Source organism: Camarhynchus parvulus, chromosome Z, assembly GCF_901933205.1.
Source record: "Camarhynchus parvulus chromosome Z, STF_HiC, whole genome shotgun sequence".
Classification (NCBI taxonomy): Eukaryota; Metazoa; Chordata; class Aves; order Passeriformes; family Thraupidae; genus Camarhynchus; species Camarhynchus parvulus.
In genome coordinates, this window is record NC_044601.1 from 53,497,691 (window position 1) to 53,517,012 (window position 19,322).

General features: G+C 37.5%; 1 protein-coding gene across 2 annotated transcripts in view; it reads left to right on the forward strand.

The window, feature by feature from the left end:
• Positions 1-19,322, forward strand: part of ARL15 (ADP ribosylation factor like GTPase 15) — a 247,654-nt gene that overhangs the window by 31,299 nt on the left and 197,033 nt on the right. Inside the window, exons 4-5 of one of the 2 annotated variants that reach the window (XM_030968222.1) lie at positions 1,704-1,794; positions 2,387-2,443. The exons of the other annotated variant lie outside the window; for it this stretch is intronic. Coding sequence (XP_030824082.1) covers positions 2,390-2,443 — 54 coding nt within the window. The 5' untranslated portion in view covers positions 1,704-1,794; positions 2,387-2,389. The remainder of the gene's footprint in view (positions 1-1,703; positions 1,795-2,386; positions 2,444-19,322) is intronic. 2 annotated transcript variants of the gene reach the window in all.

The window sequence follows — 19,322 nt, forward strand, 5'->3', positions numbered from 1 at the left end:
ATTGCAGCAGCAGATTATCAACTATGTCTTAATTCAGTGGTCAGACTGATAGTCTGAAGGTTAGTATCACTAAACTTTTAATTATTTAAATCAATTCCTGTCACTTTTTCAAGGATTAAACTGAAATACTTCTGGGGAGGGAATGTTAATTTTCAGAAGAAAGGGCAGGTGAATATAATAAATATTAATAGTAGTGTTGGATTTAATGACCCTTTTTACCACAATAAAATGTAGTTCATAAGCATTTTCTTGGAGGCTTGAAGAAGGGATTATCTTAATATTTCACTGGGAAATGCATAAGGGAAACATTAGTCAGTACTGTATGTGACAGATTTCATGCCTTATAATAATTAAAATAGCCTGTGGTTTTAGAATGTTAACAATAGCAAACCCAACAATAAATAAGTAAGGTAACATGGGATGTAGGTTGTTTTATTTTGTTGAAGCAAGGATCTACAGGGGCTTGCTGGAGAATTTGAACTGCAGCTTAGTTCTCCCACTAATGCATAGCCTGGAAGTAGTGAACAAAAATTTAAAAAAAGAAAACAATTTATAATGCTGTGATTGTCTAGAATAAAAGCAAACTGTATACATGAAGAAGCTATAATGGTTTGCTGCTGCTGCATGTTTATTTCTCTTGCAAGCTGAAATAATAATTTACTTTATATACAAAGCTGTGTCTGCCAGCAACATAGATTCTGCCAGGATACTGAAAATGCAAATCATTCAATGTATCACCCGGTGTTTAAGTATGGGCTTAAATTGCCACAGACCAAGGTTAAACATTAGGAAGCTTTCTAGTAGAGAGGGTAATGAAGCACTGGACTGAATTGCTTGGGGAAATCATCCATCCCTGGAACCTTTGGAACAAGGTCTGCAAATACTGTCAGGAGGGGTATGGTTTATGATCCTGCCCCACCACTTTGTGTAACTGCAGGACTTCTTGAAGTCAGTTCCTGTTTCTCTGTCAATTTTTTCTTTCTGGGAGAAGCTCACAGCACAAGAGATAGACTTTGATGTTTGGTCTTAAAGCTGAAAAAAAAAATCTGACTAAACTGAAATGGTGTTTCAAGTCAGCATCTCCTTGTCATTAATAGCATGCTAGATTAATTCCAGTAAGAAATGAAAATCAACTGTGCTGTTGAAGTTTGTTTTCAGGTTTTTTTGCTGTGCTTTTTGACTTTCAGACAGTTCAGTGAAATACTGTTTGTTTAAAATTTAGATGTAACACTTAACAGCAAAAGAAAAATGTTGCTAAACATTTTTTTTATTACTTGTAATGAATAAGATCTGTTGTTTTGGGGTTTTTAAATCCCAATTCTATTTAAATGGGTATTTCAATACAATATTTTTTTTTTGGAGGGGGGAAGAAATTAGAAAGCAGATGCTGAAAGGATGTTTTGATTGGTATGTTTGAAGTCTGTATCATCCAACATTTTATCTTAGATGATGTGTGGACTTTTAAAACATGTGATGAAAATGTTCCGCTTGAGGGCTTTAAGTTTTGTCTTTCAAATACCTTATATAAAGTAATTCCTCAATTACTTTTCTGAATAAATAATTGTAAGCTTAGTTTGTTTTACCTAGTTGTATAGGAAATATGGCAAACCTACAGTAGTTTTTATTTTGGTGTTGGAGAGCTGCATTTATTTCCTGGCTTTATTGTGCTAATTAAAGAAGGTGTTTTTCATCTGTTTCATCAGAAATTCGTAGTCCATCCTCAGCCTCTCTGGGTGACTGCAGAAGACATAGAATTGTGGCATCACAGCAGATTGGAAGTTGAGCAAGTTGAGGGTAAAAACTTTTAATATGATTATTCTCAGTTTAAGAACAGATTAAATAAAATGTTCTATTTTTGTGTTCTACTTTAGAAAGCTAAAGCAATAAGGCTCCAGAAATGTGCAAACATTAAATTATATGCATTATTCTGGTATACAGAGGAAGACAGTTTCAGTGATGATAAAAGGAGAGGAAAATATAAACACAGAAGCTCTTTACAGTCCACTAAGAGGCCGAAAAGAACTCCATTAAAATGATTCTTGCATATTGTTTTTAAATCAGAGTAGATAAAAATAAATGAGACAGAAAGCTTACATGCAAATTAATAATGTTGTGTACAGGCATTTTTGGGAACATTAGATAAATTGAGACCTATAAAGAAATACTGAACTAGTGAGTGTGAAGGTGTTGACACCTCTACACTTAGCTGCTTCTGTATGAAAGGCAGTATGTATCTGTAGAACCTGAATTTATATGGCATTTTTCTAGGGTGTTTTAATACAGCTTTGAAGAAGGTGTTTCTTTCAGGGGAGAGGGGAGATATGGGAAGAAAAGTAGTTCTTAATAAACAGCATTCTTGATAATGTTTTTATTTTAATTCCTTTAGACTATGTCTGAATGTATCCAGCTCTCATTTGCTGTTTGTAGAATTGGCATTTACACGGTAAGGCAATGTTCTAAGTATTTTTTGTTAGTGTTAATGCCATTTGAGTGAAAAGAAGTTACTTAAGTTTTTTAGGATTGGATTTAAGTAATGCAGATAGCGAAAGGGATTTGTCATGCTAGCTTGCATAAACAGACTACAGTAGATTTTTGTCCTTTTAAAGATTTACTAATACCAGAAGAGAGAAAGTATCTTCCACTTTAGTTAAAAAAAGGTAAAAAAAAAATTCAGCTAGCCTCCTGAGGTGTGAGAAAATTTAGAATTCATGGGCATCAGTTGCTGAAAATTCTTGCGTAATGTAATTGTTGGAGAGTTTATGTACATTTGCCATTAAATATCTATGATGTTTGAGTAATGTCACATATTAAAACATGTTAGCTAAATGCACGTATTTTAAGTTTTTTCTGGAGAGCCTTAACATTTTGGAAATGCTTTTAAGTTAGACTTAGCAAAACTTATATAAAAGAAATAAGAAGTTTACTTCAGTTATGTGTCCCAAATATGCTAGCATTTTTTTTCTGCTCCCAGTTCTTCTAATTAATGTTGAGAACACTTAGATGAATTTTTTTTTTTTGGAAGAAATTAACTTTAATTAATACATTACAATAATGTAGTGTATACAGAGCTTACACAATGTATATGACTTGATTTCTCAAATCATGCTTCATATCGTGGAGCTTTTGGAGTGGGAATGCTGCTCCTTCTGATAGCAGAAGGAGCAATTTTCAGGAGGAAGCCTGGAACATACCACTTCATACAGTCAAAAGTATGGATGAGTTTTGAATAACAGTGATGAGGGCTATGTGCCATCAGTAAATCTTGAGGACAGAATCTCAAAGCTTAACATTTGCTTTTGGTTCCAGGTAGTGTTAAATATCTGCTTGAGGTTTTTTCCCCATAACATTTGCCTGCTTTCTGTTTTCAACATCTAAAAGCCTGTTAAATGGTAGAAAAGATGAGTCAAAGGCATATTTCCTTATGGTATTTAAATTTCTTAGGAAGACTTTCTGTCTAAAAATTATTGTGTGATAAGAGTATACTATCTTAAGGATCAGAGAGGGTTACAGTCCGAGGTTTCAGTGACTACAAGGTACTCAAATGTTCTGCTAGTTCTTTAGAATGCTAGAGTAAGCTGCTCAAATTAATTTGAGAGAATGTCCAAGTATAAATATGTGTGTAATATAGACCTGGATATGAGAAGGTAAAATGTAGTACATCCTCTGATAGTAATCAGTTCTGTTTTAGTTTAAAATAGGTCAGGTGTTGTCTATATACTCAAGTGCTCTGCTAAGTTGTGGTAGTTGCAGTTATAGTGATAGTTAAATAACTGGTATCTCACTCTGACCTTTTGGGCGGCAAAATACTTAATTTTATCAAATGTTTTAAATTGAAAAATAAAACCTGCTTGCTTAATTTATTAAAATGCTGAAAGAAATTGATTTCATTGACTGCTGGTACTTAAGGGGGGATAGTGAGGAGATGATGACTAGGCTTCAGAGCATCTGGAGAGGCAGTATTATGGCCATGGTGTACCAGGCAGGGCATGCCGTGTAAAGTGCATTTGAAGGTTAAAGTAGTTCCTTTAGGAAAATGCTAGCTGCAGAGGGTACTTGCTTACATGAAATGCCTCTCACTGGAAAGTTTCAGATGATCTGACTGGAGGGTAGGCTTGTACAGTTTTGGTGTCATAGTAAACAGAGAGGCCTACTGAAGTGAGAGCTGTGCAGAAGGACAGTGTGACAGTTTCTGCCTCTGCCCCATACCCTTGCTTGTGCTTGCCCCTGCCAGCATATTTGTTACTCAGGTGTGTCAGAAGTCTGGCAGCTGTTAGGTATTGAGTGCTCCATACTGATGTCAAGAAGCAAACCTCCACAAAACTCCAGTTCATGTTTCCCTTCTAATTAATTCCTTGGGTGTTGTGCTTTCTGCTGCATGCTATTTTGCAGATTCAGTTGATTTTCCATTTGCTAGCTGATTGATTTTTATCCAAAATCTAAGCAGTCTCTCAGATGCCAGTCCTTAGCAGCACCATGTGTTCAGCTTGTACTGCGGTACTGGGACGCTTCCTGTTCTGCATGTCCTCATAGTACAGTGCTGTAAGTAAGGTTCTTAGTCCTTTGGACTAAAGACATCTCAACTGTTAGCCTGTTATCAAGCTGCTTATCAGTAACATTCTAAAGCACCCATTACATCAGCTATACCACACCATTAAATTGGCTTCCTGTTTTTATGGAACATACAGATTATGAGATGGGGGAATAGTTTATACGGTGATCTGTGGCAAAACAGCCTGTGCTGCCTGCTGTGAGGAGAAAACCTACATCTTTGCAAGAATACAGGAGGAGATGTAATGCCTATTTCAGGTGAATTAACTAGATGAGATTACTTTTAAAGTGTATACCCTTGAAGGGAGGAAGAGCAAAGCAGAGGTGGTTAATATGAAAACTATAAGATTTTTGTAGGGGTCTGAAACTGATAGATGTTTCTGTCTAAAAGGAAAACATTATCATAAACTCAAATGAAAACTTTTGTGATTAAGAGATCAGCCAGCCAATGAAAATAAAACTCAGCTTGTTTCACATAGCTTCTCTCAGAAGTTTTTCAGGTGCAGGTTTCTGCCTCTTCCACCACACTAGCATCTGCATCAGATGTGTCAATTGGATGTGTGGGAGCAGGCAGATGAATTTGTGAATCTGCGTGACTGTGGAGACTGTAAGCATATGACAGCTTGTAACAAAGGCTATAATTTATTTTCTTTCTGTTTCTGATTTAATTTTCTTAATCAGGTAAAGATCCTATTAAAATAATGATAGAGAATTCTACCTATGTGAACTGCAGAGGGAAAATAGTCCACTTTTTTTGTCTTGTCAAACAGATTTTATGATAGAGCACTTGCCACCTTTATACATATTGAAACACTTGCCATCTTTATACTCCATCTTGGAAACTGTGTGTGATTGTGTTCCTATGCATATACTCTGGAACGTTCTCTGATACTTTGTCCTAGCCCTTGGACTTTTTTATTTTCATCCATTTGCATATAATTTAAAGCTTTTTTCAACAGGGGTAATAAGGCATTCTTTCTGTCCCTAACCTTTAAATGTGACTGCAGGAACATGCAAAATGTAATTTTCATGTAACTTGTTGTTTTAGAAAAACAAGGACAAAACCCTCTACAGGGGTCAGAACCATGCAAAAATACCTGAGGAGGCCAAGTGGAAGCATGGTCTTTTACTGGTGTATATTAGAATGTAAAATACTGAAAAATGCATTTTCCTGTTTCAGGAAATGAAAAAGTAAGTTCTTCTTGATTTCAAAATATGGCATCAGTAGATAAATAATTTTGTTTCAAAGCAGCACAAGGATAACAAAAAGATCCCTGTAGCTCTTTCTGCTTTCAAATGCTGGGTATGGCAAAGGCAATGCACTGTGGCAACATTGCATCAATGCTGGCATCTTCTTCCTGAAAATCATGAGTAACTGATATTTTAGTTTTAGTAAGCTCTTAGCTTGAATTTGAATGCAATGAGAAGTGGAAATTATGCATTTCTACAGCTTTGCTTGCTATAGTTTATATATGGTCGGTACAGTAAATGATGCAAATGTGCTTTTAGTTTTCTGGTTTACTTTGGACTTCCTTGCATTTGTCTTTGTTTATAGTGATAAATTCATGTCTTGAAATGGTTTGGCTGGAATGAGCTGTTGTACTAAGGAATTTGTCTGATGTTAGAACAAAAGAGAAATAACATTTACTCATGAAGTGGTGGAGAGGAAGCTCTTAAAAGAAGAGAAATCAACTAAGCCAGCAACTAAAGGCAGCCATGAAATAGGAGGTAATCATGGGAACATGCCTGGGAGATTCCTGGAGCTAGCCTGTGACTTAGAGTGTGGAAAGCTTCATATGAGACTCTTCCCCTCCCTAACATGGTTTCCCATTGGAAAATACCAAGTTAAAGTAATAACAGTGTTCATATAGCATATCCTGCCTACTCCTCCCTTTCCCATGTCGTGTCCTTGACATGAGCAGCATAACAAAAGCACAGAAGTGCAGCAGGAAAAAGTCTTTTTATGTGCTACCCTTGGGGAAATGCGGATAATTCCATTCACGGTCACTGCTGATATTCTGTGGATAGCCTGTTGGAAAGGAAAGGTCTAAATGTTTTTAACTTCCAGCCTTAAATGAAAGGTTCTTGCTATCAGCTGAGTTTTGGCAGTGACTTGCATTGGGTGGGACTGTGCCTGCTTTGTTGTTGCAAACCAGTAGTCAAGCTGCTTGAACCACGCTAGTTGTGATTTGCGTTGCTACCAACCTAAACAGGAGAAAGAGGGGCAGAGTGTCCTGATGCATATGTCACTCTGTGCACGTGAATATTAGATACATTGTGGGTTTTGTACTATAAGCTGAGACTTTCCTTTCTACTTTTCCTGAAATAAAGGAACAGTTATAACATCTTTTCAAACGAGGAAAGTAAAGACAGGTGAAGGGGGAGAGCATCAAGACTGGGCCAGGAGTGTGGATCAGAGTACAATTCTCTTCCCTGTCTTTCCACAGAGTTCCTTGGTTAAAGTGAACTGTGCTGACATTGCTGAGAGTGTCTCCTTGTGACCAGAGCTCATGTTACCTGCTCAAAGAGCTCAACAGCTTGGTGCAGCCAATGCTGCTGTGACAGCATTGCTTCCCTGGGCTACTCAGTGACATACACTGGGTTTCCAGCTCTTTGAGAAACTCTGACAATTGGTAATTGATTTCACTGGAAAGGTATGGTTTGCCAAGTTAGCCTGTTAATTTTTGTCAGAATCTCCGTTGGACAAATTTGCAAGTTGGAATAGAGCTTTGTCCTGGGCTAGGGACTCTATGAATACAGGTTTTGTTCCATCTGATTTGTCGCTGCTGTCCATGGCTCCTTCCTGCTCTAGAGAACATCAGTGTTGTTCCACAGGCTATTAGCTTTAGGGAGGACAACAGGAAAAGCCCAGATCATCATTACAAAAGTCTCTAATCTCTTCTGTTCAGACAAGATGCTGTTCAATTTGCTTTTATCAAAGCTGTGGGGTTAGTTATCCTGTACATACGTGCTGTTTTGCTTCTCCCCTTTGGAAGTCAGCATTCCTAATCTTCATTCTTGCTGCCTGTCCAAAAAACAGTTGTGTAATGTGTTGTCAAATGTTGTATTTTGCCTTCATGGTGCTCCATATGGAAAATAAACTACTCTTGTTAGGCTCTAGTGATGCAGGGAGTGATGGTATGAGTATGGAATTTTTCTGATCTCCTCTGCTGGGCATCCTTTTTTGGTGTAGTTTGCAAAGTAGCCTCTCTAATTACAAAATGAAAAAAAATTATTATTATAGGTATAAAAGATAATTTGTAACTACATTGTGAAATAAAAATATTCAAAGTTTGGACAGTCTCCTATGAAAAAATGATCTGTTTGAAATCAGAGATGCCCTCAGATTGTGGACTTTGACAGATAGCAGGGGATTCAACTAATGTTGAATTAGTGGCAAATTGCAAATATATTAGTTCACTGTGTCATTTGAATTATTGAGTGGGCGAACTAGAAGTGGCTCTTCAGGGGAAGTGAGTTTTTTCTTTCATGTTCTATAATCCTGTGGTTGGGACCATGCATAGCAATGAGATATGCAGAAGAGCAAATTGATTTGCAAGGATTCCTGACTGGGCAATTCTAAGCTGTGATAAAAACAAGCTCCCTGTGATTATGGTCAAAGTTGCATGCTCTGCTGTTTGTGCACATGCAGTCATATCCTCTACCTTGTGCAGTTGGATAAGTAAGAATCTAATAGGTGATCTGCAAGTGGAAATACGAAGCTACAGTAATATGTATCACTCATAATATTTTGCATGTAGCTGCAGGGGTCTTTTTATTGCTCTTTTTTTTTAGTCATAATCTTGCCAAAAACTGTGTTGCTTTTGCGTATGAGTTGTAAAGTATATGTTGTTAGTCTGTATTTGCCTTTAGCAGCAATTGGAAAACCACAGAGCGCTACAAATTATGCTTGCAGAATAATTGCATCTTTCACAAGACTCCATATTACACCAGAAGTGGGAAAAGTTTGTTCTGCAGCTCCTAAGCTTCTGTTCTGTGAGCTCAAAAATTGTCTGTTAGTCTTAGAGTGAGAGAAGATTGCTTTTTCCTGTGAACATGCATGCACTGTATCCTGAGGCCATCAATGATAAGTTACTATTATGATTGCTACTGTAAATAGTTCAACTCTGTTTTCTGAAGACATCCTGTGTTTGTTCAAGAACAGGTATCTGTTAAGGGAAGAAGTCATACAAGTGGATAGTAGATTAAAAAAAAAAAGGAAGTGTATCAAATGCCACAAAATTTAATCTGTTCACAATTTAGCTTTTTTTTTTGGTGGAAAGACACTTCTAATTCTTACCATCACTATACGTATATCCATGGTGTTTTTAGTTTTTCTTCTCCCTCTAAAATTGAAAATGTTTGCCTAGGTGTTGAAGTTAGTTTTCAAAGTGGTTTGCTGAATATCCATTGCTACAGCTTCTTTATAATTATAGTCTGCTGTCTTCAAAGTAGTTTGAGATTGTATTCATGTGTAATTAAATCCATAAATGCTTTTGGAAAGGCTGTCTACAGCATCCTTTAGAGCCTTTTAAAGTAAATAGTGCTTTTAGATCTACCTTCTATTACAGTGTTTATATTTTGAATAGTTTGATTATATTGCATACAAATCATAAACCTAGTTATATTTTGTCATATGAAAACTTTTGAGTGCCATTTCATTTTTATGGCAAGGGTTTATATAGTACAAAACTATATTGAATTTTCACTGTGTTTATATTGCTGGGTATTATCTTGTTTAAGAGTAGAAAACAACAGTGTTTGATAGATGTCATAAATTCATACTATGGTTCCACTCTTATGACCATATATACCTAAATTTCAATAGGAAGCTTTTAAGTAAGTGTTACTAGGATCTCAGATGCCATTTTGGGCAATAGACCTTTAGGAAATGGTAAAAATGTGAGAGGTGGTATAAGAATTTTCTTTGTCAGGGAAAACAAAGCTACATACAGCTATGGCATGGTGTGTTATAACCAAGATTTTAAAATTCTCTTTCTGGTATTGTCACAATTGCCTGTGTCCAAGCAGGACAAAAATCTAGTACCTCTATTTGCAGCAGTGTTTGTCTTGGGGCTTCCCAAACTTACAGCTTGATTTTTACTTTATTTAATGCTACCAGTGAATGTTCTAGACTTACCTTGTTTCACTCAATCCTTCTGGTGTCTTCAAGACCTCACTGACACAAATTATTTGCCATGCAATTATTTTAGCATAGAATGTCCTGTGTTGGAAGGGACCCGCAAGGATCATTGACAACCCAAAAAATTCCAGCATGTGCATTTTCAAAATCCTTCTTGATTCAAATACTGGGACCTTTACACATTACAGAAAAATAACATTGGTGGATCTCCAGATACAATCCTGCAAAGCTTCTCATCTGAAAGAGGGTTTTTTAAAATTAGAGTAGGGAAAACAGCAACAGCCAATGGAATGAAATGTCCCACTTTCTCCTCCTCTTCTCCAAATCGAAGTGTAATTTAAGAGAGGGACACACAAGTCTCCTGTATGTTTCCTGGGCTTCCAGCTGGATGGTGATGATAGAACTGAGAGCAGCTGCTCAGTAGCATTTTCAAAACTTCATTTTAGCCTTGGGCACATGCTGGCACCATGTTGAACAGATCCATAATCTTCCAGTGTTTTCTTTTTCAAAACAAGGCAACATGTTTCCATGCCATAGCTGGGACTTTTACAAGGACATGTAGTAATATAGGACAAGGGAGAATGGCTTTGAACTGAAAGATTTAGGTTAGATGTTAAGGAGAAATTATTTGCTGTTAGAGGTTGCTGTGAGAAACTGTGGTTGCCCCATCCATGGAAGTATTCAAGGATAGATTGGATGGGGCTTTGAGCTACCTGGTTTAGTGAAACATGTCCTCAAAATTAATAGATGTTGCATCTCAGGCAAAAACCACGACCTATTTTTTTTTGCTTATCTTTGCCTCAAATTCCATTAATCATGGATTTTTTTAACCACTCTTTACTCTGTAATGTAGTCAGACAACATACACATTACCTTAATGGAAGACAATTATTTGTACCCCAATTCTGAAAGTGCACACACTTCCAAAACATGTGAGATTTTGTTTCATAACAAGGCCCGTGTTTTGTTAGTGGTGTCTTGGAGATCTGCTTACTTCATTTAGTTGTCATCTTGGATTTAGTGGAAGACATTCCAGTGCAATTCTCTGGAATACATACGTGTAAGTAATAACCCTTCTGTACACAGTCATACCTAGAGGCCGAACAGAGGTTGATGCTCTGTTCCATACTGACTCAAGTCTCTGCTGTGACAAGCGAGCTACAGGCAGACAGGGTTACCTCAAACGCATCAGTGTATTGGGAAACCATGCAAGATCTTGCCACGTGCACTTCTTGTCTGTGTGTGGAAAAAGAGGTGGGATTGGTTGTGAAGTTGAATCTTTATAGGCAAAAGATCTGGAACCATGGGGGGAAAGTGAGGCAAATGTCTTGATTAAGACTTGACAAAGACTTCTGGTTATTGACATCAAGATTTGTGTTTCAGATGCTTTTGCCTTGCTCTTCATAAGAGTTGTGTGTTGTTTTTTTCTCTGCTTGAATTTATTTGCCATGGAAGAGAATGAGTCTGCTAAGAGAGAGGCTTATGAGCAGATTGGATCATATAGTGGGATGTTAGAAAGAAGTAACTCTTGGTTTCAGTAGTTCTAAAATGCTTTTTGCCATGCCATCTCACTTGACTTTGAACAAGAACATGATTCTGAAAGGGATCAAATGTGGAAATACACACTTTGTCATGTCAGATTAAAAAGCAATGGCGACGGTAGGTAACAACCCCAAATACTGGACCTCAGCTTTGCAGGAAAGAATAATATAGGGATCATAAAAGAGAATTTTAAATCCAAATAACCCATAAATAAGTAGGCCAAAACATATATTTAAAAAGAAAAAGAAAGAAGAAGAAAACCAACCAAAAACTGAACTCCAAGCAGCTAGAAAACCCAAAAAACAACTACTGTGGAGTAAACTAAGTTTAACTGAGGCTCTGGAACTATTGGATAATGAGCAAGAAAACCACAATAAAAGAAACTTTTGTTTTAGGTATGTTTTGTACTGAGCCTGTAATTAATTAATCTTTTATAAGCTATCACTCTCCAATAATAATTTAGTGGTTGACAAATCAGTTCTAGATGGAGAATATGAATAAAGCTCTTAGTGAGTACAAAATCTGAATGTATTTGAAATGCCTGTGGAGCTCATCCTCATGATGGTTTTATTATTCCATATGCTTGTATTCCCAGATCTCACAGATAGTGGCTCAACTTTCCCAATGAGACACAAGCTATTTTGTTTTTCAGCAGGCTAAACTGAGGTGTAAAATGAAGAGAATTTACTGATATTCCACAGCAAGTTGTGTGCAAGATCTTGTGGTTCCGATTCACAATGCATGCCTTGGCTGATTGGTGTCTGGGCATTTGAATACTTATATAAGCCTTCTGCTCTTTTTATCATTGAAATTAGAACATAATTAGAACGAAAATGTTGTGATTCCAAATTTGTTTGCAAATTCTAGCATGGGATTCAGAAAGAGGGGTTTTGTGGCTTCTTTTGTGGGAGTTAAGGATTTTCTCTTTGAAAATTCTGTAGTGTGGGAAGCTCTTTCCTGAGGAAGGAAGATGTTAGTAATCTGCTCAAGTTCTTGAATAATATTGCAAAGAATGCCACTTAATTTCATGTTGTCACTTCTCTGTTCTCCTCCTTCTCCTCCTCCTCCTTCTTTCAAGCTTTGTTTACACGGGTGCTTTATATGAGATATGTGCACCAGGTAAGCTGGTATCATTTTTTTCTCCTAGCATCTGGTGCAAATGAACTAACCATTTTTTCCCCATATATGTTAACTGTGATATTGTGTGTGACCAGGGTTCAAGATTTTCTGCTTTTGATTCCCTATTCCTCTCATTGCTGGAATATTTTTGTTAAGAAAAGCTGCCTGTGTTATATTTCAGCATGTGTATTGCCTGCTTACTGTAGCAACTGCCGCAGGGAATGACTTCTTTTCTTAAGGAAAAGTGGAGGACAGAAAAGAAATTATCAAAGTGTTATATAAATTTTTACTATTATATGCTCATTATGTTGAACTATTGCAGGTCTCTGTGTTGCTGCTTAGGCACTGGACACTGCTGTATTTCTTAGCTCTTAAACTGACATAAGTAACTTTCTGTTGGCTTTGTCTGTGTTTTGTACTGAAAGCAGACTCCTTATTTGAAGAATAGGCTTTGAGTCTTGGTGGGGTTTTCCAAGATTATTTTGGGATATCAAAAAAAGTCTTCCTGTAAAGGTCTTTTTTAACAGCTTTTTTTGGGTTGGACAAGGTTGAAATACTTTTTGGAAGAAGGGCTTAATAGAGAAAAGTGTTTTATAGGTAGGTGACTTAGAGGATTTATGTGTTGCTGATGCAAAAGTTCATGGCACAGATTGTGAAGTATAAGAAGCCTCAGAAATAGGGAGTCTCCCTTAATGCACAAATGTTTATGTTTTTCTTGTTCACATGATAACATCATAACAAATAGAGCTGAAAGGAGCAAGAGTCATCTAATTAATTCCTGGCTCAGAAGCGGGATGAACTATGACCAAACCAGTTCTGACCAGGCTGCTTTTCTGAAAAAAGCCACATCAGGTTCTATAATCTCTTCTACAAACTCTTCCTGAGCTCAACTAGCCCTACTTTCTACACACTGTTTTTCTAAGATCTAGCCTAAATTTCTTGTTAATATTTCTTGCTTCAGTTTAAACTTTTTAGCTCAAGGTTACATGGGGCTTTGAGCAACCTGGTCTAGTGGAAGCTGTCCCTGTCCTTGCCGGGGAGATTGGAATTAGATGATCTTAATGGTCCCCTCCAACCCAAACCATTCTATCATTCTTTGTCTTACAGACAGCAAAAAGGTGCACTCTTTACTGGATTTAAAACTGCCTGGATTGCTGGGCCCAGAGAGTGGTGGTGAGTGGAGTTACATCCAGCTGGTGGCCACTCATGAGTGGGGCTCCCCAGGGCTCAGCACTGGGGGCATCTCTCTTTAATATCTTTGTCAATGATCTGGACGAGGCGACTGTCTGGACCCTTACTCATTTTGCAGATGACACCAAGCTGGGTGGGAGTGTTGATCTGCTGGAGGTCAGGAAGGCTCTGCAGGGGGATCTGGACAGGCTGGATCATGGGCTGAGGCCAGTGGTGTGAGGTTCAATGAGGCCCAGTGTCAGGGTCCCACCTGCCCTTGGGTCACAACAGCCGCAGGCAGTGCCACAGGCTGGGGCAGAGTGGCTGCAAAGGACCTGGGGGTGCTGGTGACAGCAGCTGAACATGAGCCAGGCTGTGCCCAGGTGGCCAAGAAGGCCAATGGCATCCTGGCCTGGGTCAGCAATGGTGTGGCCAGCAGGGCCAGGGCAGGGATTGTGCCCCTGTGCTGGGCACTGCTGAGGCCACACCTCCAGTGCTGCGTCCAGCTCTGGGCCCTCACTGCAGGAAAGGCACTGAGGGGCTGCAGAGAGTCCAGAGAAGGGCAATGGAGCTGGGGCAGGGTCTGGAGCACAAGTGCTGTGAGGAGCAGCTGAGGGAGCTGGGGGTGTCTATCCTGGAGAAAAGGAGGCTCAGGGGTGACCTCATTACTCTCTACCACTGCCTGAAAGGAGGCTGTGGCCAGGTGGGGTTCAGCCTCTTCTCTGCCAGCAAGCAATATGGTAAGAAGAAATGACCTCAAGCTGTGCCAGGCAAAGTTCAGAGTGGATATTAGGAAAATGTGTTCCTAATCTACTATTTGTACTTAATATCCACTAATACCCACCATCAATATTCCACCATGGAAAGGGTGGTGAAGCTTTGGAACAGGCTTCCCAGGCAAGTGGCTCCTTCATCAACCCTTGGGGTATTTAAAAGGTGTGTAGATATGGCACTAAGGCATCTGTTTTTGTGGTGGACTTGGCTGTGCTGGGTTAACGCTTGGACTTAAAGATCATAAAAACATTCTCTAACTTAAATGTTTCTAAGATTCTTTCCTATGTATAATAGTAAACTTTGAACTAAAAAACTAATTTCAAAATGCATCCAGCATTGGATGGTATTTGGTTTACAGGGAGTATGACTTGCTATGTAATTAGATTTCAGTCCTTAATTACTTGCATTTCATAGAACTGTAAAAAAACTTGAGTTGGTCTCACTGAAACTGCAGGAAAAACAAAAACTCTCCAAAACCTCTCAATTTTTAGCATTAGAGAATTAAAGCATTACTTTGTTCTGGCCAGGATGTGCAACAGAACAATTTCATCCCCACACTGCCTGGGTTGTGCAGAGAAAATCATTCAATCACACATAATTTTTACTGGATTTTTCACATATTGATACAGTCAAAACCCAAAGAAATTAATTGTTTCAATATTCAGTGGTCCCAAGTTACACAGTTCTTTGTATTTGGTTTCCAATTGGTTATTGATCTCTTCACCTTTGATGGTTCTCATTCTTTGTTTTCTTACCTATGTTTTCCCAAAACCAGGAGTCTCCAGCCATGCCAGCGGTGATTTTGGAGCTGTTATCATAAATGGTCCTTATCTTTTATGTATCTTCTGTGTTACTCCCAGTCTGCTCAGATGTTAAGTCCTTTGAAATGAAACCTTAAGTCCTTTACCCTGGGCAAAGGTGAACAAAACCCCTGACTAAAGTTATATAAAAAATTTAAACTTGGTATCATTTCTAACAGGATGTGGAAGGAACCTTTAAGATCATCAGTTCCAACCATCCTTCCATGGGGAGGGACACCTTCCACTATCCCAGGTTGCTGAGAGTGCCTTTCAACCTGGCCTTGAACAATGCCAGGGATGGGGCAACCTGTGCTGGTGCCTCACCACCCCCACAGTAAGGAATTTCTCCCTAACATCTAACTAAACTTCTTTTCTTTTAGTGTAAAGCCATTGCCTCTCATCACTCTCCCTCTTATTTATTTATGTATTTTATTTTATTAATTTAATTTTATTCATCTGGTTATTTTTGGTTTAGTATTCAGTTTTATTATTGTTTTATTATTACAGACCAAATAAATAACTCCAGTGAAGGTGTTTACTATGATCTTTTACAGAGAGAACTCATTCTATTTGTGATTTAACACTCAGAAAGTTGCTAAAAGTTGGAAATGTGTCTATAGGGCTAAGCCAATATATGTGATTTTTATGAAATATAGTGTTCTTTCTTTTTTTTCTTTCTTTTTTTACTGCTAAATATTTGAACAAATTGTAAGTTTGCTTCACATTCTGGTTGCATGTCACCAAAAGCCAATTATTGGCGGTTGCACCACAACTTTCTTCAGCTTTGTCTTCAGACAGTTTTTGCTGTTTTTTGTAACTTAATGTTTTGGTAACAAAACATTAGATTACAAAAGTATCAGTTTTCTAGGTTTTCTCTTAATTTGTTCTTTAATTATATGGTCCTACTTACCTGAATTAGAAGTTTAAAAATCTGTTAGAAGGGTAGTAATTTTTTATGGAGGAGAGTTTCTTGATTTCCCCCACCAGTTTCAGATTGTTCCTGTGAGCTGAAGGGGCAAATAGCAGTCCTTACCAAGTAATGTGATTTTTTTTTTTTCAGTGCTGTCACTATCAAAATGGCAAAGTTGAGCTGTCAGCTTGAGCTGGTTCAGTATATTTACAAGACAAGATACTGTGCAGTTGGTTTTAGACTCTTTTATCTTTGACATACCCTTATAGTTTCTGATCAGCAGGTCCTAACTGTCTTATGAGGTGAAATTAATGTTAAACTTCTCCATTTTGTAGGAAACTTAGTGTGAATACCCCTCTTTAAAACTGAAGTGGAATGAAGTTCAAGAGCAAGGAGAAGAAGCTGTTTAGGGAGAAGTTATAATTTATTTTTTTAATTACATGGTGGATGTATGGAATAAGTCCTCAAATGGAGTAAAACCAAATCCAGAAAAATGAAAACCACAGGAATGAAAACTAATTTTCAAACAATGCATTTCTGTTGGCATATTTTCAAGCAACATTTGTAAACAATTTGGTTTTGGGCTAGTTCCTATTCCGTAAAATTTAAACAGAAGTAAATTGTATTGCTAAATATTATTAAAATACTGAATTTTGAATGGCTTATTGATTTAAAATAAAGCCCAAATATACAAGTCAGCCTATTTTCAATGAAGTGACTTTAGACAATTATCTAATAATTTGAGCAGAAGGCTATATACAATTTCTGTCTTAAAAGTACCTTTGCAATTGTGAAAGAAAACATGGTATTTGTAGAACTCAGCATCACATGTGTTTTTTTTCAAAAAGTGTGAAAGCAGAATGCTTTCATAATGGCAATTAATATTATGAAATATATTTTACAGTGATTGTGAGATTAAAATAATTTAAAGAAACAATCTCTGTATGTTGAGGACTTGACCTGCTATTCAGTATTTTGGAGGGTTGATTTGACTTGCTGTGTTTTTTGGAACTTGTTGGGTTTTTTTCCTCCCCCATGTCCCAGCAGATAAGGCCTTTCCTGGTCATCTTTTACAGAAACACAGTACATAACTTGAAGTTCAGATTATATTTTTGTGCTGAAATATAGGATTATTCTAGTATATGACATTCTACTTGATGCCGACAATAGTAATGAGAGAAAGCAAAAGCAGTTATGTATGGGTCCAGGGGTATTCTGTGCTAGCTTGTGTCAGATAAGTTTGTGTATTTGGAGTATCTTTTGTCCTGTAGAAAAAATCTGAAGATGAGGAGTGCCTGAATGTAAGCTGTAACTTTTTTGGGTAACCTATTGCTTTAAGTAGTCAAGTGCCCAAAGTGCAAGTGAGCCTCAGTTACATTTCAGTGCCGTGCTGCTATAATTAAGCCAGGAAAGGGTACTTTGGCAGGGCCCAATTCTGCCTTTTTCAAGGTTTATGAGTCTTGGGAACATGCAGAAAGGTGTAGAAAAACACCTGTAGCTTGGCAAACAATAGCCTTCTCTGGCAAAACTTGGGTTTGTCTCAGTCAAGTATTTTGATCGAGCTACATAGACCTATAAACAATAACATGAGTATTTTTTTCTATAGTTCAATATCCCTTTATATTTCTTTGTTTAAAGCTGAAAACCAACTGCTTCATGAGGAAACGATATGGATGACTTTATTTTTGTTGGGGAAATCCAGGTTGAAAGTTCTGAGTTGCCACAGAGTGTGAATTGGAGGATATAAGTACGGGGGCCCTCCCTATTTTAGCAGAAGCCTTTTTAAAGCTTTACACAAAGGGGTCTATGGAACATGAACTAAACTTTTTTTCTAAATGGCTAAACAGGATGTAGATATAAATAATAATTGAATACAAACTTATTTTGGTGGGGCTTTCTCACACACAGCTTCTTGTATATTGAGAAATGCAGTTTCCTTTTAGAAACAGTTTTTTCACTAGTTTCCGGATGGTGCTTAAGAAGAATTCATACCATTTAAAAAGTATTTGAAACCTCTTTTTCCAAGGTGTTGTAATTTCTTTTTGCTAACAGTAATTTTTTTTTCTTAATCAAAAATCATTCTTTTCTCAACTCTCTGCAAAATATTAATGGTTGAGCAAGAAAGTGGTCAGGTACTGGAGTTGAGACTTCTCATACACACCCTGTTAATAAAACAAACGTTTGGATTATCTCTTTTTAGAGCACTCCTATTCTTGAATACAAGGTGAATTAATCACTCTATCACTTTAAGCCCCCTTATTTTTATTTTAAATGTGCCTGCTCAGTAGCTTGTCTGTGGTTTATTCCATACTGTCAAATCACTGTTGCTGACATGCACTTTCTACATAGCAACAGGGAAATCCTTTGTGAAGTTACCACAGACAGAGATTTAACAGAGAGGCAGTTGCAGAATGTGGAACCACTTCTAATTCTGGCAGTATGCTTGACTGTTTAATCTTCATGTTGGAAATACTGTCCTACCTTGAGGGCAGATATCATGGCTGATGTAACCTGAAGAAAATAGGAAAACCTCTGATTGGCTATGATAGGAAAGTTGGGAAATACTTTTGTATGGAAGCAGGAAAGAAATGCTTGTTAATCTTGTTGACATTTTATAACATCTTGTTCAGACAGGCTAGTTTTGAATCACTGGGGTGTCTTCAGATTTAAAACACAGTGGGAGTGAATTTAGGCATGGATGGGGTTGGTTGGTTGGTTTTTCTGGCAGCATAGTTTGTATTAAGTTATTTCTTGCTTTGAGTGGTGTTGCTGCACAACAGGCTTTGTATATTTTTATTCCTTTGTATTCTCCTATATTATCTTATTTTGTAAGGTTAACTAGCTAAAATGTTTCTTTTTCCTCCCATTTGTCTTTCGTAGTTAAATTTGAGATAATTCTCATAGCAATACTACTCCTGGCTAACCTTATAAGTTTGCTAATTTCTTGTATAATTCCTTTCAAGCTAGACCATCTTGTCCCTGCAGAAATGATTTCTCCTTCTAGTCATGACTAATTTATAATGCCTAATTCTTTCTTATGAGTATCTAAATTGTTGAGGGGAACCAGGATCACCTTCCCTGTCAGTGCTGGTAAGGGCTTTGTGCTTTGCCTTCTACATTTGCCTTACCTGGTGTTAGGGATTTATGTGCTTATTTTTGCATTTCTGTGGCTCAACTTCTGCTTCACTCAGTCACCTGCTTTGATGAAATAATATGTTAGCCTTCTACTTCTTGAACTATGTCTGAATGGAAGGTCACTTGTGACACTCAAGCTAACCTGTTTTGTCTGTGGGTGAAAATCATTCTGTATTACTGC